The following is a 24,720-nucleotide window of genomic DNA, read 5'->3' as shown; positions in this document are numbered from 1 at the left end:
GATATCAGTGCAACTGGAATCCATTAATGCTGGCTGATTATTGTTGAACACCTAAGCGAGAAGCCTCAGACACCAAGTACAAATGAGAATCACCAACAAAACATTTTTTACTTAGTTGAACCATGGCAAATTGTCAGCACTGTTATGCAATTAAGTGCGTTATATTCAATAAAAGTTAATTTGTTTCTTCAAATTCCTATGAGATACAAGTAGTCAGAAATTATATTTGTGCTCAGCTTTAAGCAACACTTTCAGAAAAAAAATACTGTCCAATGTAATGCAAGATTGCTGAACAGTGTGCTTTGAACGTAGGGAAGAGGGTTAAGAGGATTTGTCATCTTACACAGCTTTCATGTAGGATGTCACCTCGAAAGAGTGCCAGCAGAGCATCTGGAACATAGTGTTGGGAAAATCTGATATATTCCACATCATGGTTTTTATCACCCCAGAAAAGGAAAACAGTGTTATGTTTGATTGTGCAGCAATTTTTCAGGGACTATCTCTTAATGCTCAGCTTTTACAAGGAACAGATATTAATAGTTCACTGATTGGAGTCATGACCAGAATCAGAAAAGAACCATTGCTGATCATGATGGATATTGAATCAATGTGCAGATCTACTGAGGTTTCTTTGGTGGCCTGATAATGACCTCAGCCAAGATATGGTGCACTTTGGAATGGTGGTTACATCAAGTTACACCTCTCTGAAGCAACTTCATCACTGAGTTGTGCCAATTTCAATCTTAAGAAATGTGCAGAAGACAACGAAGAATAGTTCAGCTGCAAGGTGGTGGACAAGGTCTTGTATTGCTTCTATGTTGATGACTGCCTTGTGTCAGTGTCCTCTGAGGAAGAAGCCGTGTTACTCTATCATGACCTTGTATCCATTTGTGCTAAAGGTAGTTTTTGACTCACAAAGTGGATAAGCAACACACATAGAAGCTATCTGTGATATCGGAAGAACAAAGAGCAAAAGACATGAAGGATTTGGATTTGGATTAAGATATTCCTTGGGTGGAGAGAGTACTGAGTGTGCAATAGTGTATTCAGTCTGATATTTTCCAGTTTAAGATCATGATCCAAGATAGACCACTTACCAAAAGGGGAATCCTCTACACCATTAGGTTCCATCAATGATCCATTTGGAATCTTGAGTCTAGTGGTGTTATCTGCTAAGAAGATCCTACAAGATCCATGTAAGAATGGGCTTGGCTGTGATAAAGCTATACCAACATCAACTGTTCATCAGTGGACAGGTTGGCTGGAAGACTTCAAGATTTCTGGATATTTGGAGAAGTTACTGCTGAACAGTTACACCACTTTATAAACAAAAGCAAAGATGTCTATGGAGCAGAAATCTACCTATTGTTGCAGTGCTTTTATCATGGGAAAATCTAGGGTAGTTCCATTGAAGTTAGTTTCCATCCCTTGTTTGGAGCTGCTATGATGACAAGCCATATGGACAAATTGTAAAGAAAGGAGTTGTACAGGTAGCTTCAGGGCTCAGTTTTTTGGACTGATACTACTTCTGTGAAGTAAATCAAGAATGAAGCTTCCAGATTCCGAACATTCACCGCTAACAGAGTTTCAGACATTCTTAAGGTCTCACAAGCATCACAATGGAGGTATGTAAACATTTCAAGCTACCCTGTGGACACAACCTCTGGAGGGTTGAAGGTGAAGTCTTTTCTGAAGAATAAGGTATGGGTGTCAGGGCCTCAGTATCTTCTTCACCCTGAAAGTGAATGGCCTGTGAATCCTGATTATTCTGGAGAACTTTTGGTAGATGATCCAGATGTCAAGCAGATTGCTTCAATGAATATCATGCAGATTGAAGAGGAGACGGACATGGTAATATATATAATCCATCACTTCTTGACTTGGATCCATTTGAGGAAGACAGTAGCCTGGATTCTTAGATTTAAGAATCTGCTCTTACTTCTTAGTCAGTAGAGGAAGCAACTGAATATCATTCACTCTCAATCTGACTTGGATGAAGAATACCAAGGGTATTCTTTGGCGAGAGAAAGATTGAGAAGGCCAAAAGTCATATTTGCTGAGATTGCCTCTCAGCGGAGAAGCTTAGAAAGGAGATTGTTGTTTTTTGTCAAAGAAAGAGGTTTCCAGATTCATTTTTGAGTTTACGAAGGGGAGAAAGTGTGAAAAGTAACAGTCATACTTTCAAGCTCAATCCAATATTTGAAGACGGTGTCTTGAGAGTTAGTGGACAGCCCAGTAGGGCAGCTATGCCTGAAGAGTCTAAACACCTTGTTATACTGCCAGTGTACCTTTATATCTCAGATCTCATTCAGCGGCATGTACATCAAGAAGTGGGTCATGGTGGCCATAGCCACATGTATCCAGGTCGCACCAAAAATTTTTGGATTCCCAATGCTAGTACGGCTATATGAAGAATCCTGGCTAAGTGTGTTGTTTGTCGACAGTTGAGGCAGCTCCAGGGTCTCTCCAGATGAACCTCCGTTCACACGTGTAGGAGTGGACCACTTTGAACCTTTTGAGGTGAAAAGCAATAGAAGAAAGAGGACATTTGTATTAATATTAAGATTTAATGTCTTCTATGTTTTAGTAGTATGTAGCTGTAATTATTATAGTGTAATAAATAAGGGGCTGTGATGTAAGAGCTATGTACCTATGTTGTATTGTATACTTATTATGGGTAGTTAGTTATGTGGGTTGGGGCATGGTAGAAGCTCAGAGTTTAGTCACATATTCATGTGCAATCTAGATTGGGTAGAGCTAGTAAGTGGGCTGTGGGTGATAACTTTTTGCTGACCACTTATATACTTTTAAATATGTTTAAGAACGCTTAGCTTAAGTATGTTTAAATATGCTAAGACTTTTTACTTTGGTATATCACTAATTTTAGTTTCATTTGTTTTTATCATTTTGCTAGTTTCTTAATACAGGATTGGAAGTTTTTTCTTTGACTTTACAAGTTGGTTATAGTGGACAGCACATCATAAAGTGTCTACCACCCGTGCTCAGTCTCTGAGCGGTTTTGGTTTGTATTCAAATAACTGCTCAAAGGTCTGGTGTACATTTATTCCTATAAATATCAGAATTAGTTTCTTTCTTTCCCCCCACCCCCACTGCTAATTGATAGTTAAAATTACAATTAAAGCAAACACAAGAATATTTATAGACAGTGAAGTGCACACATAACAGTCATTCTCAGGCTGCATTGTCGCCTGGACAAAGTGCAGCTCTAAGATACTAAGAGCATTGATCAGGATGAGATTGGCTACAAATCTGGAGGTAATCTTTGGAATTGTGGTAATGACAAATCCTTCACAAAACCATAATTTGAACAAGAATGCTATATTCCATGTATATATATTTCATCAGTATAACACATTAACATTAAATAAATAAGGCAGAGAGAAATTTGTTTTGAATGTTCTTTTCAGACGTTGAATGTTCTCTGTGGCCACCAAAGTACTATTTGAAAAGTTGATACTGTTATAATATTGGAAAATGTAACCGCTACAGTTGGGAAAAATGATTAAGAGTTCAATGTTGTTCAGAGGATTAGGAACAAAGTCCATGACCTTTGCAAAAATTGTACTTTTTTTCATCTGAGAAAGCAGATGGAAAATTTGGTTTCACGTTTCATCTGATGAACTTCATATCTGCAAAGGAATATCAGCTTAGATTTTTGGCTCAGGTTTATGAAATGAGCATCATAAAATTTAGCTTCATCTGTGAAGCTTTCATATAAATAGTAAACTGTTTTATTCCATTTAAATACAACAAACTTTGAATTTTCTTTTTTTAATGGCTATATTTCCAAAAATATAATTTTCATGTTATTCTCACATCAGGTGCGTTTGGTACAAATTATCCTAAACAACATTTTAATCAACAAAAAGTCAATGTCAAAAATTGCTGAGAAATAATCACAACCTGCTGCCTTAAAATTGGGCAGGTAAAATTCCAACTACAGTAGTGATAGGCAAAGGAGTTTTACAACAGCAATTGATTAAAAAGTATATTATGCAAATCAAATCACAAACAAATTACAAGCTCATTCTAGATCTCACCTTTCTGCAAAGTAAACAGTTCCTCACCTCCAATGCAATATCTTCCATCATCGTTTCTGCTCACAATTAGATGATCAATCATCAGTTCCACTGGCAGTGGATCGTGGGTGGGTTGTTCACGGCATGGATTGTCATCCTTTGAATGAAATTGTAACAAGTTTTTAGAAGCTTTTATTATAATAGCTAGTTAGTGGAAATATTCCAAAACAACTTCTGCACATTTCCAAAACTACTCAACCAAATTGATCTGGGCTTTATAGGAATAAACCTGATTTTGATTCTAACAAAGCTGTAATCTGCTATTTGCACTGCAGATCACTTTGCCAATCATGGCTTGGTTAGGGATAGTTCATCGTGCTTTCAAATTAATTTGCTTCCACAAATAATGATATAATAAAAGAAAAAAAGAAAACAATTCTGATATACTTTAAATTCTTTGTCAGCAAGATTATCTGCAAGCTAATTACCCATTCAAGAACAGAACACATATTTCATAGTTCGAAGTAAATTTATTATCTAAGTACATACATGTCACCATATACAACCCTGAGATTCATTTTCTTGTGGACATCCTCAGTAAATCAAATAACCATAATAGAATCAATGGAAGACTGCACCCAACTGGGCAGACAACCAATGTGCAAAAGATAACGGGGCAAATACAACGAAAACCTGAAACAATCCAACACATTACAGGATCCTGTTGCAGTTTAACACAATCTGATTACTTACAAGTGGCAAACATCATTCACCAAAATCTTGCTTTAAAATACAAACTCATAAAAATCATACCTTACTAATAAATATAAGCCTGATCCAGTTTTAGAGTAAGAATGCCAGAAATTATATGATGACTGATCCTTTATTACACATAGGACAATCCATAATAATCATTTGGATATAATAATACAGGATAACCAAGCAAAAACAACTTACTTAATAGATGTAGCCATTCTAAACACACACAACTTACAGAAATCAGTAAGTGAAAAACACCAGAAATATGCTAAATTTAAAGAGGAAATTAAGACTTTGGAACATGATCAGGGTAGACCTGGTCCCAATAGTACAAGTGGTATCTAATTACAAATGGTATCATCCCAAAGGCACTACTCAACAGCATTAAACAACTAGGGCTACACAACAATATCTATGCAAATCTTCAGAACGCTACAATACTGAACACCACTAGAATAGTCCGACAGTTCCTACCAATTGAGAAATTGGGTATGCCTGCACCTCACGTTTTACCAGTTCGAGCAGAGAAAAAGAACAATAAATAATAAATAAGCAATAAATATTGAGAACCCAGGATGAAGAGTCCTTGAAAGTGAGTACATGGTATATGTCCATGACACACACCAAGAAGAGCCTCTCCAGGTTATTCAGTATGCTTCATCCTTGAACAATAGGGATTAACTGGGTCTCAGTTTCAAACTCTGATTTGTATTAAATTGACTGATCTCACAGAAAAATAAAGAGCTACAATCCTGCACATCTCCAGACAATAGCCATGTTTTGTATCAGCAGCCACTTCACCTTCCATTCAGATAGTTGCCAGTATTCTTTATCCAGACTCTGTTATAAATAGTAGCCACAAGATGAAATATTAAAACGCATGCAGCTTCAATACAAAATCTGGTGATAAACAGTACTGAGCATTTACTTTAATTTCTTTAGACTGATATTTTGCATTGGAATTCATTAGCCAAAATAGTACAGGATCTTCCATACAATCTTAACAAACAACGTAACCAAGGGCAAACAACAGTATTGCTCAAGCCAGCAGATTAAAGAACTACACTCAGTATAAACAGAGAAGTGTCAAGTAAAATATTTTAAATTCACACAGCAAATTGCCTAGAAAGCAACTGGGGAAAAAGACATGAGAACACAAAAGGGAGGACTCACAAAGAACTAAACCATGAAACATTATCTGATCTAAATAACCGTAACACTGTGATTACCATTACAGACTTTGAAGAACCAACATCTAAGTTTCAGTGCCAAGATTGTCAATTGCAATTAAGATATATAATGCTGTGAAAAGACTCCAAAAGCTAAAACGTTTACTTGTGAACTATTTTCTAAGTTAACTAAAACTGCATACCGTGCAATGTAATTCAATGAATCATGTACAGGTAATGAAATGCCATTTTATGATGGTTTCTGAAAGTAATGTGGCAGTTCATAATCTTTGTTTAACCATGCACATGATAATGGATGCAGCTCCTTTTTCTTTAAAAAAACATAAGTAAATGCTAGTTTGATATTTAGAGTACAAATCCAACCCCTTAAATTCAGCAAGGCAGGCAACATACTAAACCATCAATTATGCCTGTGTAAAATCAAGATCACCATTTTCTAATCCTGCAGAGACTGTTTTCCATAACTTTGCATAAATACTAGCTTTTCATAGACATGATGCTCTGGGAAAAACACAATTTTTACCGTCAATTGTAAAGAAAATGTTAAGGGGGCTCTTTACTAACATTTCACTATACTGTTGGGCAAACGTTTTTGCAGAACATACCTTTAGTTTAATCTTAGAATCAGTGATTTCAATTTTCATGGGGATAATGTCAGCAGGTGCTTCATCTTCCAAAAATATTCCTAAATTTGTGAGGGAAGATATCAGGAACTCTGAGTTGAAGTCCTTAACAATGCATTGCAAGAAACCATTCCGGACTGCAAGTGGTGAATGGACAGCAGCACTAGGCCCACCTTCAAGCCGTAAACTCACTTCAGGTGATTCTTTCTTGCATTCTTGTATCAATGAAGACTGGTGTCGATCTAGCCACAAAATAGAGGGGGGGGGAAGAATCAAAATACAACGTCAAAAGAGCAAGTTCATTGTTTAATATAATACTTCAATAAAAGCCAAGTCTGTGGTTGTATACTCATTTTCTTGCAACCATTTTTTAAAACACTATTGCTTAGGGATGCATTTTCCAATCCAAATCTAGTTTTTGCTTAGTTTACTGATAAAACACAAATTGTCCATTAAATAACGTTTACTTTTCCTCAAATTAGACAAGCACAAATTTCTTGAGGAAGTATGACATAAATTCTCTTACACAATTTCTCTTTTCACGTGGGGTCCCATGGGGCTGACTGAAGAACAAATAGAATGCAATGTCGATCAAAAGCTACCAAAAAATTGTATTATTTAAGTTCAGCTGGTTGTATCAAATCTGATGCCATGGCATTTAAACGTAATACAAAGTGCTGTCGCTTAGAATTTATGACAAACACGAGTAGTAAAGAAGTGAAAAAACATTGAATTATTGAATGATGTTAGATCCCACTAAATATTCTTATTAAGATAACTGTAGTTTTATTCTTTATACAACACTGAAGATCTGAAGTGCAGTTACATAGTAATTCTATTCAATTTGCATGGCTGATGGTATTTTTACAAATTTTGTCTTAAAAAGATAGCAAAAGGTTTGATGCCTAAGTACAATACAGACCATCTACAGGTAATGAAGGGATTCAGTTTTTACAGACTTTCATGACAGTTTATCCATAAATAAGAGAGTAAACAAAAATAGCTCCCTGGTATCATAATTGTAATGAGTGGCATTAAAAGTGCATGATTCCACTTGTCCACTTACTAAAGTTGTGGGGGGGGGGGGGGAAGAAGAAAGAATGGAGAGGGGTTCAGAAGGGGAGAGAGGGGAGATGAGGAGTGGTTGTGGGAGCGGGAAAAACTAATTCTGATGTTTATGGGAATGAATGTATATCAGACCTTTGAGCTTAATTAACGTTACAGGAGCTCATTTGTGTGTTGGGATGTCTATAAATTGGGCATACATAACCTATAACCTGGAGATGGCCTGCGATGCAAAATAGTTTAACATTGAAAGGCAAGTTAGCTTTTCGGAAGACTCCTGATTAATCAGCCGCTGCTATATTAGCTTGTGGTTTTCAATGTCCTGTGGTCTGTAAAAGACTGCACTTAAAATATTTTAAAGGCCCACTCAAATAACTCAATGGAATATGGAAATGACAGACAGGTGCCTGTAATTTAATGAAGGTCAAGTTGACATTGATTTCTTATGTTGTTAGATCATGTTTGAGTGATGGGCCTGCAGTAAATCAACAAAGGAGACAAATTACAAGGATCTGGACCAAGCAATGCTGAAATGGTTCAATCAACAGGAGGGCATTATGACAAGAATGCATGTGTGCTAGGCAGGCCAAGTTCCTTTTGATGCTCTGGAAATTGAGACACGCTTGAGGGGTTCATTCTGTTGGCTGATTCAGTGGGAAAAAAAGGCAAAATGTGCATACAAGAGAAGTTGAGCACAGACAATTCAGCAACTGATAATTATGAGATAAATTCATTGTATTTAATGAAAAAGTTGGAAATCAAACAAACTTAAGATACAAAAATGTAAACATATCATGGAAATACTTACAACAAAGGCTCAATATTCAAGACTCATTGTCATGTTCCAGGCCATAAGAACAGACTAACAAGTGATATACAAATCAACTGGTAACCCAAGACTGCTAAAATAGGAAAACTGTTCTCTTTTTTGAAAACTGAAGCAATTAATATGCACCAGATTATTTTAACTGCAAATAATGGAAATGGAAGAACTGTAGCATTTAATAAAAGTGGTTGCCAAGAAATCTGTAATTTACCTTCCATTGCACCAGTGATCAACAGATTTTGCTGAAGAAAACTGTCATACTGGTTAATAGTGTCCCTCATCATCCTCACAAAAGCATTCTCGTATCAGTAGATGCTAAAATTTTACCAATTTGTTTTACTACCGAAAGCGGGTTCTATGTCCATCTTGGCGCAGAGAGTGATTCCAGCAATTCAATGGAGTTATTAATGTAGTCCAATATTAAAGCAGGTAACCAATTTGAACGTTTGTGAAAAAGCTGATTGTAATTTAGGAAATGTCCAGAGGATGGAGTTCAGTGAAACTTATCATACTGATCAGATCATAATGAAGAGTCTTCCCAGAGTTGAGCATTAAATAAAACTAGGACAAGAAATTTCAGTTGCACACCCAGCAGAAACTGAGTAACAACTGAGGTGAAAACATCTTGTTTTATTTTTATTTAGAAATACAGTGCAGAACAGGACCTTCCAGCCTAACAAGCAGCACTGCCCAGCAACCCATCCAGCCTAAGCAGAGAGGATAATTTACAATGACAAATGAGCCTACTAACCAGTACTCCTTTGTGGGAGGAAACCAGAACACCTGGAGGAAACCTACACACACTCAGGAAGAGCATACAAACTTTCTTAGAAAGGATGCTGGAATTGAACTCTGAACTCCAATGTGCTGAGTTGTAATAGTGTCGTGCTAACTGCTACACTACCATGGTGTCCCTCTCTTTCATGAGATAGTATGTGAAGGCTGCACATTAATCATCATAAACCAAGAAAGTAGTATTGAGCAAAGGGAGAAAAGATCATATTTAATGGTATTGGGTTGCTCAGTGTGTTGAGACACTGCTGAACTACCTCAAGCAGGAAGATACCATCTTCCTGAATAAGGAACTGATTTGATTCATGTAATTAATTTGCAAAAATCAATCATTGAAACAAACCAATATGATCAAATATTTTAATTAGTAATAAAGAAAGCAGCTTGTAGTAGTTTTTATGCATTTTAATTTTTTTACATTGGAAAATCCTTTCTATTCCCCTGTATAGCAGAGAGGAGTCTATTCAGATATACAAACTCAGCATTTTAATTTCAATATGCAGTTAGAACACCCCCCCCATGCATCTAAAAAGAAAAACTATTGTACTTGTATATATACAGTATGTATAAACACTGTTTGACCATAATATTGCACGATGGCAGGGATTTGAGTGCAAATGATTACTGATATACTTCTACTGCCCCACCCTGGAAATTCCAGGGACATGCAGCATTTAGTTACACGTCTTAAGTTCAAAAGTAATACTTAAGTAATAAGTAAAAAGTAATAATGCTTCCCGTCTGGTTAGCAAATTATGCAAGGAACTCTGCCAAATATTAGCTCTTTGCAGCCAAAGAAGTGTACAGTCATACAGCAACACAGTACAATACAGGCCCTTTGGCTCAACGAGTCCACGTAGACCAACAGGCCTACGCAGATCAGCCCAATTTCCTGCATTCAGACCATAATCACTCTAAGCCCTATCCCTCCACATCCCTATCCAAGTGCTTCTTAAACAAAAACATTATACCTGCTTCAATTCCTTCCCCTGGAAGCCAGTTCCATATACTCACCACCCTCTGCATGAAAGGTTGCCTCAAAGGTCCATTTAAGTTGTTTCTGTCCCACCTTAAATATATGCTAGTTTTGGACTCCCCTACCCTGGGGAAACTACTGTTACCTTCCACCCCACCTATGCCCCTCATAACTTAAAAGTATTTATTTAGAGATTCAGCACAGAACAGGCCCTTCTGGCCCAACAAGGTGCTCCAGCAACCCACCTATTTAATACTAGCCTAATCACAGGACAATATACAATCACCAATTAACCTACTAACTGGTACATCTTTGGACCGTGTGAGGAAACTAGAGCACCAGAGGAAACCAATGCACACACAGAGGAACAAAATAACTTTCTTACAGAGGATGTCAGAATTAAACTCTGAAGTCCAATGCTCTGAGCTGTAATAGTATCATTCTGAACATTACACTACTATAGCGCCCCTCATAAGTTTGTCTCTCATTCTTTTATGTTTTAAGGAATAAAAATATATCCAACCCTACTTCTCCCAATAACTCAAACCCTCCAGTCCTGGCAACACCCTTATTATTCCTTTTCTGCACTCTTTCCAGTTTGAACACATTTTTCATATAAGAGGGTGACCAACACTGTACACAGTATTCCAAGAGTGGTCTCCCCAATGACTTAGATAATTGCATCTTAATGTCTACACTCATTGCCTACATTGTAGACACGCAATCCCCTCTGTGATGAAGGCTAGTGTGCTAAATACCTTTTTCACCCAGCTGTCTACAGTGGTGCTAGAAAGTTTGTGAACCCTGTAGAATCTTCTCTATTTCTGCTTAAATACGACTTAACTGTGATCAGATCTTCACATCCTAAAACTAGATAAAAAGAACCCAATTAAATAAATAACACAAAAATCATTATACTTGTTCATTTATTTATTGATAAAAATGATCCAATATTACATATATTTGTTGGAAAAAATATGTGAACTTCTGAGGTAATGCCTTCTACTAAAGCTATTCAGATTCAATGTGTTCCAATCAATGAGATGAGATTGGAGGTGTGGGTTGTAGAGGTATCCTACCCCATAAAAAAAGACAAACAAAGTCAAGGTTGCTGGCATAGCCTGCACTTCTCAAGAAAGATCTGTTAAGTTCGACTAAATATTAAGCACAAAACCATGAGCAAATATATGGAGCTCACAGAACAGGAACAGCTGAAAGACAACTTATTTCAATGATGGAAACAAATCAACATGATGACATACTTGTAAGCATCCAAGAAGAGGAAAAATCTTTTTGTAGGATTTGGAGGGTTGTGTGCTTCAATGACCCAGAGAGCTATGTTGGCTGGAGTTGGGGCCTTGTGCTTTGGCTCTTGGTCCGGCCACCCATGCCAAACAAATCAAAGGATAGAGGCCAGACTAAGATAGGTCCACCGGCTCTCCAGGTTCAGAGATTCAGCTTAGAGCTAACAACCTTGACTAGTCAAAAAAAATTGTTTTGGAAGCACCAACAGAGAATCCTTCTATACAGACTGAGATGGAGGACCTTCATTGCTGCCCTAAACATTAGCACCGTACTGGGCAGGAAGTAAGTATGCTTGTAAAATAAATATGCTTGATACAAATATCATATGGTAGTTTGATAAAAATATAAACTCCATATACAACATATTACACAAAATACATAGAATAAATATGCTGTCCATTAGCAGACCAAACAATTGCAGCTCAACTTTAAGGAAAAAATGTTCATTCCTAAAACTACATTTAACTAATTGTAACTCTATTTTATTAACAGCTTAATGTTAAATACCAAATAATTCCCCCACTTTTGTAAATCCAAAGTATACTACATACCCATGCTACGGTTGCTAAGGTATTGCCGAACACTGATATTTCCATGTTGGCTTGGTACTACTTGATTTATCTGTAAAGACACTGATGTATCCTCGCCCTTCACATCAAATGCACAGCTCACTCCAAAGACAGTGAAAACCATCACTGATACCTGTTCAAAGAAAATAATAATGGTTATAATGCAGAGCTCTTCATACCGCAAACATGTCAAGTTTTTGACAAAGCACATAGAGCTCTTGTAGTGATTGCATGCATCTCTGAATGGATGTTATAAAGAGTATTCAAATGGGAGTATCATCAGAAAAACACTGATGTATTGGGTGGGAGGGTCTTTGGGAGATGTGGAAAAGTGCTTGGTTACATCTGACTACTTCTGCTTAAAATATACACTTCTCACATAACTATTAGGTTTATTGCAAAATATAATATAGCAAATCTCATCAGGCTGGAGTCTGCAGTTCAAATTGTAGGTAATATGCATACAGAGCTTGCAACTGTGGGCAAATGGGCTGGATCAAGCCCATTGATCAAAAATGGCCAAATAATCATACAATCTGATCAGCTAAAATTGCAATGTTAGTTTAACAGTAGAATTGAATACCAATTGAACACCTGGAACTTTTTGTCACACTAACAGTATAGCTAAACATATAAAATTCTAAAGGGATTGAACAGGCTAGATGCAGAAAGATTGTTTCCAATGTTGGGGAAGTCCAGAACGAGGGGTCACAGTTTAAGGATAAAGGGGAAGCCTTTTAGGACCGAGATGAGGAAAAACTTCTTCACACAGAGAGTGGTGAATCTGTGGAATTCTCTGCCACAGGGAACAGTTGAGACCAGTTCATTGGCTATATTTAAGAGGAAGTTAGATATGGCCCTTGTGGCTAAAGGGATCGGGGGTATGGAAAAAAAGCAGGTACAGGGTTCTGAGTTGGATGATCAGCCATGATCATACTGAATGGCAGAGCAGGCTCAAAGGGCCGAATGGCCTACTCATGCACCTATTTTCTATGTTTCTATAACAGGAACTCCAGGCAGGGCCCTTATATCAAATTGTTCTTGGCATCTTGAACTGCTGTATCTTTAGAACTGAAAATGGACTTTTATATACACAAATACTACATAGATTCAGGAACAAAAAGTGCTGCTGCTTGCACTTTTGGAAAAACGCATGCAAGAGGAAAATTGTATAGACTTGCTAAAGCAGATTTAGATTAAACTATAAAATGAATAAACATACAAATGTTAATAAAATCATTACTCCAAGATTATGTTCATTTTCTCAGGTTATTTTAGGAGCAGAAACTTTGATTAAACATGAAAAAGAGTGGAAAGACAGGATATAGATACAGATTGAATGAAAGAGACCTCAAAATTTAAAAAATCGCAAGATTTTAACAGTTTTGACAAATTTTGACACTTTTAATTTGTGCTGGAACAAAATAAATCATTTCAGTTTTTGAACTCTAATCTGCTGAAAAATTTTATTCGAGATCTTTACAGCATTTAACTGACACAATTCTGTACATGAAAATACTGCAAATTCAGAGCTGCTCATGTTTACCAAATCTCCAGGGGCCTGTTCCACACTTTGAGATGCAGTACTGCAGACATCTGGTGATATTCTCCCACAATTCTCAGTCCCAAATGCCCCATTAGCACTTTCTGCTGGACTCTGATCAATACACGCTTCTTTAAGACTAACGACTGAGGTATCATCAATACCAGCATCTGAGAAGATGAACACATACTTTGTTTCAATTAAGCTAAACAAACTTCAATAAAGAAAGTAGCATAGAACTGATTGGAAATTTTGATAGGCAAATTGGAAATGTTAACCCTGAAAGGAGTTATGAAAATTTGAAATGTGTATACACAACAGATTTTTCAGGTCAAGAGCAAGCCTGATCCACAGTTAAACCTAAGTCATATTCAATTTATCACTTATTGTACAAGCAAAATGCACAAGGCAATTTATCATTTTATCTCAAACTTATTCTATTACATAATAAATTCCACAAAGCACATATCGGATCTGAAAGGCAGTATCAATTACATTATTGAAACATGAGTGTAGTTCCAGAAAGTTTACTAGAATGTGAAAATTGAATTCATAACACAAAAATAACACAGTTCTCTTTTCTTACTATCCACAGTGGCTCCAAACTTTTTAAAAAAAAACACAACAGGATGCTACGTATTATCCAGGGAAATTGAAATTTGGATTAAAGTAGCTCAGTGATCAGCAAATTAGCAGCAGTGGATGAGGTGTTATGGATGAGCTGGCCCTTGCGAGGGGGGTGGAGGGCTGGAGGGAAGAAGGTGAATGTTAAATGAAATGGAGGTGATCTAGGATTCTGTCATTGAGAAATTATCCAGGAAGCATTTTGGGGAAAAGAAAATCTCCAAAATTGAAAACCAGGAATGAAGCCTACTAATACACAATAGGGATCCTTGAATTCCACTCAATTAAAAGTTGGCTTTAAATATTTATGGATAGGAGGGTAATTAGGTGAAAGCTGCTGGAGAAATTTGGTATAATTGTTGTAGGCAGAATTGCTTTTTGGGAAAGTAGTTCAGAACGTTGTACTTAAGTCACACTTCCCACAGGTCATCTATACTCCCACAAGTCCTTTTTTCCCTTTTATTACTAAATAATGCCTTACCTACTGACATTTAACTTTATGACAATGTCCCCTTTTGTCTTAAAAATAGTTTTGAAGCAATTATAGTAACAGAGCATATTTTAAATCAATGAATACAAAATAAAAATATGCTTAAAGTGGACAATTTTGATGTTTTGCCTTTTTAAGATGAAAGAGAATAGCTTAATCTGCTATTTGTTAATTCATACTGTTCAAAAGGTTTAGATCTCTGTAAACAAAAATGGTCATGTACATGTCTTATTACATGACAAAAGAACTATCAGAGCAATTAATTGTAGGCAGAATGTCCTAAGCAGCTTCAGAGATAACCTGAAAAATCAGATGTCGACCAAAAGGAATTGATGGAAGAGATGGTCAGTTGAAGAATAGGTGTATTGATAAACACATTGTAATCCCATTGTCATTCTGAAAAATCATTTCCAAAGCTTCTATAGTTGCTCCTCAGTTAAGCTGCTTAAAGGTAAAGGCAGTGTTCTGAGTGTTTTGTGTATTTTCAATTCATGATATCTATATCCCTTTGCAACTTCAATCTCCCATCTCCCTCCTCCTAACTTACAGACTGCAATCTAAAACTTTGTATTTCTTCATTGAAATCTGGAGCCCAGCTAAAACACTGTTATATATTCCTAAAGTGCACCATTTGTGATATCCTATTTGGAGTAAAAACTTTATCTGCCCACTCCTAACCTCTAAACAATACACTGATTAAAGCCCATCTCTGAATCAGTCTTCTATTGGCTATAAGGGAAGGCTTGCAATTCATAAATCTTATTCAAAAATTACAGGCAAGTTAATGCACAATAATATAATGGCTAATAAATAAATTAAATTACTACCACCCCTCCCCTACCCCACCACTGCATTCATATCCTGATTGGAAATTATTTATGATTAACGTTCCCAACAGCATGCATAAATGGGCAAAGAATATTCTCTAACAAGTAGCTGAAACCTGATCAAAAATTCAAATAAGCAACGTGCCCTCAAATAGAATGCAGCTTCAAAACAGTATATTAGATTTCCTCTTTTGTGTTATGAGTACTATGAAAAGGTACCATAAAAAACAATTTTTCAACCACTGAGGACACTGGAATTTTTTTTTGACCTAGCCATCATTCTCCATGGCGGAATAAATATTTAGATGCCAATTTTTCTTCTGCAGGAGCAAACACCATCTGCAATGCAAAAGATCCTGCCACAGCTCCATACAATAAACATAGCCTCATATTTTCACCTGTCGACTGGTGCAAGGCTAGAAGAGCTGCAAGTTGGTAAAAAAAAACCTTTGCCCGCTAGGAAAAGTATGAAATCCAAAGCAAATGAAGACACCTGGAGCTAAACCCAAGTCCAGAAAAGACCTTTCCTTATCATGGATACATCTTAATGATAGTGCACTAAAGGTTTGCAATCTGATAAAAGGAGTGAGAATAAGTTTCATGTACTAGACCGTCGTGGCTGTGAAACAGGCATCACAGCATACTAAGCTGCCAGAGATGCTTTCTAATGTCCTTCTCCCCCCCCCCCCGCCCCCCCCAGTACTGTTTATTTAGCCATATGGCTCTGATTATATGATTACATCTGCGTTGGTAAATAACAAATTTCTTTGTAGGAACTTTTATTGCTGGGTCTTTCTCACTTCTGTCATATTTCAGTCCATCAGCGTGTAGTATACACATTTAACGATATTTGAATGATCTTCATCTGGATATTTTGTATCTTTTACCTAATCTAGGATTTTTATTCTGCTATATATATGAGGAAATTTTTGAATCAACATTGTCAAAAAAGGATTTCGGAATAAAAATTGGTACCGCTTGAAATATATACAAGAACTTGGGTAAAATAATCATCTTAATAGCATTAATCCGACCTATCAAAGATAAAGCCAATGGTGACCATTTAGTAAACAAACATTTAATCTGATCAAATAAGGGTAAAAAATTAACCTTGAATAACTCCTTATGATTTTTTGTAATTTTAATCCCTAAGTATATAAAAAAGTCATTAACTAATTTAAATTTCCATAAATTGGAACCTGTCTATTTAAAAGGAACAATTCACTCTTATTAAGATTCAATTTATACCTGGAAAAATTACTAAACTGAGCCAATAATGATATAACTGCAGGAATGGATTTCTCAGGATCAGAAATGTATAATAACAAATCATCTGCGTACACTGATAACTTCTGTATATCCAACCCGCGAGTAATGCCAAAAACGTTAGGTGATTTGCTAATAGCAATTGCCAAAGGTTCCACAGCAATATCAAATAATAATGGACTAAGAGGACAGCCTTGCCTGGTACCCCGAAATAAACGATAAAAAGGGAGATCTTTGATTGTCAGTAAAAACCGAGGCCACTGGAGTATGATATATCAATTTAATCCAGGATATAAATGTCGGACTAAAATTAAACTTCTCAAGCACAGTAAATAAATATGACCATTCAACTCTATCAAATGCTTTCTCCGCATCTAATGAAATGACACATTCTGTGGTGCTGCGTGAAGGAGTATAAACAATATTCAATAATCTCCTAATATTGAAAAAAGAATAGCGATTTTTAATAAAACCAGTTTGAGCCTCCGAGATAATTTGAGGTAATATCTTCTCCAGCCTGGTCGCCAATAACTTGGAAAAGATCTTGGAATCTACATTCAATAGGGATATTGGTCTATAGGATGCACAGTCAGTAGGGTCTTTATCTTTTTTCAATATTAAAGAAATGGAAGCTCTATAAAAAGATTGTGGTAGTTTACCCAGTCTAATTGCTTCTTCAAAAACACTGCATAACCAAGGAGAAAGAGTAGAGGAAAAAAAACTTTAAAAATTCCACTGTATATCCACCTGGACCTGGTTCTTTCCCGGAATTCATAAAGGAAATAACACCTTTAATTTCTGCATCCGTAATAGGAGTTTCTAATATTAAAAGTTCTTCTGATGATAATTTTGGAAAATTCAATTTCCCTAAAAAATCATGCATGGTATTATGATAATGAGGAAATTCAGAATGATACAGGGAAGTATAAAAATCTCGAAAAGATTTGTTTATCTCATCATGATTAACTGTCAGTTCACCATTCTGTTGACGAATCTTAATAATTTGACGTTTAACCGAAGCATTCTTCAATTGGTTTACCCAATTTATCACTATGTATATAAAAATTGGCATTGCCTAATTTTAGATTTTATTATTGGGCAATTAATATTCGATATTTGAATTGTTGGTTAAAGGATTTGGATTTATCTCCTAGCCCTCATTGGGTAAATCTGGAAACTAAATCTGTACAAGGATTTTCATTGGGTTCTATTTTAGGGACTTCTCTTCCCTTTGCTCTTTCTAATTTGCATAAACGAATTGACAATCCGATAGTTAAACACACTTTACATATATGGTTTCAATTTTGGAAATTTTTTGGGTTGAATCAATTTGTTTTCGCAATTTCTATTGTACCCAATTTCTTTTTTCATCCCTCTATTATGGACCAAGCTTATTCAGCTTGGAAGACTAAAGGTATACTATGATTTTCTGATTTATTTTTGGATAATTGTTTTATGTCTTTTGAACAATTATCTAATAAATATAATTTGCCTAGATCTCATTTTTTTTTAGATATTTACAGATTAGGTATTTTTTAAACACTGTACTTCCTACCTTTCCAAATCTTGTTTCTTCGGGTATTTTGGAGAAATTGTTAGAACTAAATTCTTTTCAGAAAGGTGTAATATCAAATGTTTACAATATAATTATGAAAATATGTTCAGAGGCCTTTTATAAGATTAAAAATGACTGGGAAAGAGAATTTAACTTTACTATCCCTATTGAGAATTGGGATAAAATTCTTCAATTAGTTAATTTATGCTCTATATGTGCTAAACATTCATTGATACAGTTTAAAGTTGTGCACAGGGCTCATATGTCCAAGGATAAATTGGCTCATTTTTATTCCCATGTAAATCCTATATGTGACAGATATCATTCTGAGATTCTTTAACTCATAGGTTTTGGTCATGTCCGCTTTTGAAAAAATATTGGAAAGACATTTTTGATATTATTTCCACGGTATTGAACATTGATTTACAACCACATCCTATTACTGCAATCTTTGGTTTACCAATGATAGAGTCAATTCATTTATCTTCTTCTGCTTGTCAGATGATTGCATTCCTTACATTAATGGCTAGAAGATCATTTTGTTGAATTGGAAAGAAATTAAACCCCCTACCATATTTCGTTGGTTTTCTCAAACTATGTTATGTCTAAATTTGGAAAAAAATTAGAAGTGTCATATATGACACTTCTATTAAATTTGAAAAGACTTGGAGGCCACTTATTCAATATTTTCACATGATGTAATTTGACCCTGTTCCAATCCTACTTATTTTTCCAGTTTTGATTATATATATGTGTTGAGAGGATCGGAGTTGGGGACACTGATGATTCTTCGTCTTTTTATAGATACTATAAACAGCCCTTTTTTTTCTTTCCCTTTTTTCTTTTTTTTTCTTTATTAGTTAGTGGTTAGTTTGTTAGATTAGTTTTTCTTAGGGTAATAATCTTTTTTCCCCTCTTTTTCTCTTTTCTGTTTTTTTCAACATAATATACCTAGTTTTTTTTTGTTTCATTTATATGATAGTTGTATCATTCATGATTTGGGAAGACTTAACTATATTGTACTTATTGCTTGTGTATCTTTTTATGTTCATTTTAACTTTGTAATTTTGTAATCCCAATAACTATGTATTAATCTTATCATGTCGCTATTAATAAGAAGATTGAAAAAGAAAAGGATATTTTGTATCAACTGATAGAGCTAAACATGAGGTTGCACATGTCTCCATTTATAAACTGAGTTGGACAATTTTTTTTTACCAAATCCATAATAGAGACAATACTGACTGATTAAACAAGAATAAGACCGAAAATTTGCTAACAAAAAATTTCTATCTGGAAATATGTAGCATTTTTGGTGAAGAAATGCTTCCTGTTTATTCTGAGAACAGCATCATACATTGATTATTCTGTAAAGGTCACTGTAGACACTGTCCACAATCTTGGATACTCACTCTGATAATTAAGATGTATCTTTTCATCTGTTTCTGGAAAGGGCAGACAAACATTTTTAACCTATATTTTAACCTCCTAGAACAACTAAAACTGGACAATTAATTGCATGCTTCATACTCCATTTAATATTGTGTACTCTTGTAGTAAAGCTAGAGTTTATTCAGAGACATTGAATTGGCAAAGTGGTACAGATACTTGGAATGTACACATGGCAGCAATAAGAGGCAGTGAGCTAGGGGCAGTGAGCTGTACAATAATTGTACAGAATTTAGATTTCATTATATGTAAAGGATAATCAGTAGCTATTTAACCTCTTGAAAACATTCCTCTCTCAAGTTAATTCATGACTCATTTGTGACCTAATATCATCCAATCATCCCACTCATTACATCACTTTACATCCTTGCTTGACAAGATCAATCATGTTCAAAATTAACAAGTGACTTAGCATCAAAGAAGTTTCTACTGTGTCAGGGGTTCCCGACCTGCATTTCACAGAACCCTCCCAAAATGGTAGAGGTCCATGGCATAAAAATGGTTAGGAACCCCTGAACTATACAGTGTATTTTCTAATTTCAGAAAGAACTGGGTTTTTGAAAAAAAATAATACTGGTCTTTCCAACCAGCTTAAAGATTTTTATTTCCTCTGTTAATTTTGAAAACATCAAATTATTCCTTAATCTACCAAATACCAGAAATTGAAACCATTTACAAAGAATCTATTGCTAATAATCTATCCATGGAGCTGATGTTTGATTCCTATAAACCTTGAGATTTTAATTAATTGTTCACTGTACCCAAAACGGGACTCTGCAGCTACAGTATAATCCTGTGCTCCAGTCCACTAAATACAAAAGCTGGCCTTCATTTAAGCTATCAATTTGCTTCTCTATCTGTCAACATTTCAACTTTGCAGACGATTTTGCTTCTAGCTTTTTCAGCATTTATGAAGTTTTCTAGACCTAACAAATAATGAAAATAATGAAATCAGTGTGGACACAGCAATTTTAGGCTGCAAAATAAACATTGAAAGCAAAGATTTTGCCACTGTACTATATATAACACTCATTTTGAATGGACTGTAAAGGCATTAATTGCAGATTTAATGCTTTTTGCTTTTTCTCCAGCCCTTTATCTTTCCTACCCACTTGTCTTCACCTATCACATTCTAGCTATCCTACTTCTCTTCCACCCATCTTTATATTCTGGCATCTTCCCCTTCCTTTCCAGCCCTGAAATGTTGACTGTTTACTCATTTCCATAGATGTTACCTCACTTGCTGAGTTCCTCCAGCATTTTGAGTGGTTAACTTTGGATTTCCAGCATCTGCAGACTTCTCATGTTTACAGTTTTAAAACAAAGCCAGAATAGTCTGAATTTAAAAATAAACAACTTACCCTTTACCAACCAAAGGAGGCTTTCATTTCCATCATTCTCTAATAACTGTTCCTCAAGCAGGCTGCTGTCAATTGATATGGTGTCCAGTGAAATTTGGGATGGGCTTCTTCTCACATTTTTATATGCCACTGCACAGTTAGGTAAAGAGGGTTCTACACGATCCTTCAATTTGCCGCTGATTCATATGTAGAAATTTAAAGTGGAGATTTTAAACACGGATTAACAGAGGTCAAGCTTGTTAAGCATATGAACATTTATTTCTTTTAGAAAATAAAGACTTCTGCATGAATTACTAAGATTGCTACTACAGAAAAAAGTTCCAAGGTAAAAGAAAAAACTGTACTACGCCTTTCTTTTTAGCTTTGCATTCTATGTTATTCCTCAAAATGCCAAGGCACAACCTTCCTTCAGAATTCTGATAACACTTTTCTAATTCTATTCCACTTTTCAACAATCACCAAGGAAATGCAAAAATAGCTTGGCTGAGATATTAGAAGTAAACTCCACTTTAAAACTTTTCCATGAGTAGGATTAACTCGCACCAAATTCAAAACAGGCTACGAGTTCAAGAAAAGACAATAAATGCAGTGGGATCATAAATGAAATTTGAAAAATTGTCTTGTGGTCAATGCAACTTTTCTAAAGCCTTCATTGCTATTTTGTAATAAAAATGGCAGTTCCTGTAAATGCCGATCTGGATGAGTGAGAAACTGATCAAATCAAAATTACTGAACAGAACTGCAAAGGTTAACGTGCTGCTGTGAACTGTTGTCCCACTGCAGTGCTCGAGAATAAGCATTTCCAAGTGCACTCTGCTTGTAAGGACCTCAGAACCACAAGCAGAAAATAATTATCTTCACACTAAGTAGGAGGTAGCAGTATGGTGCTAATTAAATCTCAGAAATGTACCAAGTGCTAGCTTCTCATTTAATCACAATAAAGACAATGTTTGTGTGTTTGTCATTTAGTCATTAATATACTTTCTTTTCAAACACGTTGTCTGTAATAAAACTAAGCAGTATGCCTGCTTTATGGTGACAACCTCATCGCTGGAATCTGAGGCTAAAGACAAGTTTGCATGAACAAATTGCTCAGAACTTTGCAGTGGTCAATAAAATAATAACAAGATTACAGAAGCATTTAGCCTATCTTCAAATCATAGCTATGTCCTTTGTTTCTGTAATATGTGGCTATAAATTACAATAGTTTAAAACCATGCATCTGAATATAGACTCCAATAAATTGTTATATATTTTAATATACATGATCAAAACTATTTGTGCAAATTTATTCTTCATTTCCAACTGGTGATATTACTTGCTGAGAGATCCATTTGCAACATGATGACCAACAGCAAAGAATCAAATAATTTGCGATGCTTATACTGTAATTGCCCAGTAAATTTTGAAAGGTTGTTCAGCAGCAGCATCGCCATGAAACGTGGGGAAAAATGTAACAGTATTTCTCTTCAAACACAGGAGGAGTCTTATCAAAGCACATATTTTACAACAATAGACAACAGACAGTAGGTGCTGGAGTAGGCCATTCGGCCCTTTTAGCCAGCACCACCATTCACTGTGACCATGGCTGATCATACACAATCAGAACCCTGTTCCTGCCCTCTCCCCATATCCCTTGACCCCACTTTCTATAAGAGCTCTATCTAACTCTCTCTTGAATGCAACCAGAGACTTGGTCTCCACTGCCTTCTGGGCAGAGCATTCCACATATCCACCACTCTCTGGGTTTTCCGCATCTCTGTTCTAAATGGCCTACCCCTTATTCTTAAACTGTGGCCTCTAGTTCTGGACTCACCCATCAGCGGGAACATGCTTCCTGCCCCCAGTGTGTCCAATCCCTTAATAATCTTATATGTTTCAATCAGATCCCTTCTCATCCTTCTGAATTCCAGTGTATACAAGCCCAGTCGCTCCAATCTTTCAACATATGACAGTCCCGCCATTCCGGGAATTAACCTTGCGAACCTACGCTGCACTCCCTCAATAGCAAGAATGTCCTTCCTCAAATTTGGAGACCAAAACTGCACACAATACTCCAGGTGGGGTCTCACCAGGGCCCTGTACAGCTGCAGAAGGACCTCTTTACTCCTATACTCAATTCCTCTTGTTATAAAAGCCAGCATGCCGTTAGCTTTCTTCACTGCCTGCTGTACCTGCATGCTTGCTTTCATTGACTGATGTACAAGAACATCTAGATCTCGTTGTACTTCCCCTTTTCCTAACTTGACTCCATTTAGATAGTAATCTGCCTTCCTGTTCTTGCCACCAAAGTGGATAACCTCACATTTATCCATATTAAACTGCATCTGCCATACATTTGCCCACTCATCCAACCCGTCCAAGTCACCCTGCATTCTCATAACATCCTCCTGATATTTCACCTTGCCACCCAGCTTTATGTCATCAGCAAATTTGCTAATGTTACTTTTAATCCCTTCATCTAAATTATTAATGTATATTGTAAACAGTTGCGGTCCCAGCACCGAACCTTGCGGTACCCCACTGGTCACAGCCTGCCATTCCGAAAGGGACCTGTTAATCATTACTCTTTGGAACTATTCCTGAATCTACAGAACATTGGAAAATGATTACCAATGCATCCACGATTTCTAGAGCCACCTTTTTAAGTACCCTGGGATGCAGACCATCAGGTCCCGGGGACTTATCAGCCTTCAGACTCAACAGTCTATCCAACACCGTTTCTTGCCTAATATAAATTTCCTTCAGTTCATCCTTTACCCTAGTTCCTTTGGCCACTATTACATCTGGGAGATTGTTTGTGTCTTCCCTAGTGAAGACAGATCCAAAGTACCTGTTCAACTCATCTGCCATTTCCTTGTTCCCCATAATAAATTCACCTGTTTCTGTCTTCAATAACATAAGTTATTATAATAACTAATATACCATAAAATCATTTACATAAACCAAAATAATGAATGGGAAAAGTGTGATTTCTTAGAAAAGATAAAGGATAGAATGAAGTAATTGTTTTATAAGTAGAACAAAATAAAACCTGAAGAACTGAGACTCCACACTTGTAAGAACAATTTTTCAGTACCAAAATGTCTGGGTCAAAAAGTAATTAGCAAGAGAACCTCTGGCAAAGCCCTTTCCACTGATCAGTGTATTCCTGAAGATCAGAATGCACTGCAGGTTAAATATTGGTTTCTGCTCCATCAGCAGATTCAAGTTATGCTGAGCTGAGAGGCCCCTCTGCTTTGGCTGGATTTATGGGTACAGAAGCATTCATTTGAATGGGGTCGCTGACCTGGATGCAAAATGCAATTGTTTTGTTTTCTTTTTAAATTACTATTAATATCTGATAAAAGTATTTAAAAATGTTTTTAAAACTACTTATAATTTTGTAATTCAGTTGAAATGTGTTCTCAGTTTAGGAAGTTAAAGGAAGACTTTTGACAAAAGCAAGCTATCAGAAGGT

At 36.0% G+C, this 24,720-nt stretch overlaps 1 protein-coding gene across 7 annotated transcripts in view; it reads right to left on the bottom strand.

Moving 5' to 3' along the window:
- The window catches only part of bltp3b (bridge-like lipid transfer protein family member 3B), a 139,518-nt gene that overhangs the window by 11,620 nt on the left and 103,178 nt on the right, over positions 1-24,720 (bottom strand). For 4 of the 7 annotated variants that reach the window (XM_059987496.1, XM_059987501.1, XM_059987497.1 and 1 more), the window contains 6 exons: positions 21,261-21,436; positions 19,863-19,895; positions 13,692-13,858; positions 12,128-12,278; positions 6,595-6,854; positions 4,062-4,197 (listed from right to left, as the gene is read on the bottom strand). In XM_059987496.1, the coding sequence (XP_059843479.1) occupies positions 4,062-4,197; positions 6,595-6,854; positions 12,128-12,278; positions 13,692-13,858; positions 19,863-19,895; positions 21,261-21,436 (923 nt within the window). The remainder of the gene's footprint in view (positions 1-4,061; positions 4,198-6,594; positions 6,855-12,127; positions 12,279-13,691; positions 13,859-19,862; positions 19,896-21,260; positions 21,437-24,720) is intronic. The other 3 variants (XM_059987498.1, XM_059987499.1, XM_059987500.1) reach the window with 3 other exon arrangements.

Source organism: Hypanus sabinus, chromosome 13 (assembly GCF_030144855.1).
Source record: "Hypanus sabinus isolate sHypSab1 chromosome 13, sHypSab1.hap1, whole genome shotgun sequence".
Classification (NCBI taxonomy): domain Eukaryota; kingdom Metazoa; phylum Chordata; class Chondrichthyes; order Myliobatiformes; family Dasyatidae; genus Hypanus; species Hypanus sabinus.
The sequence above is the reverse complement of the archived record's forward strand: the minus strand, read 5'-3'. Positions and strand labels throughout refer to the sequence as shown.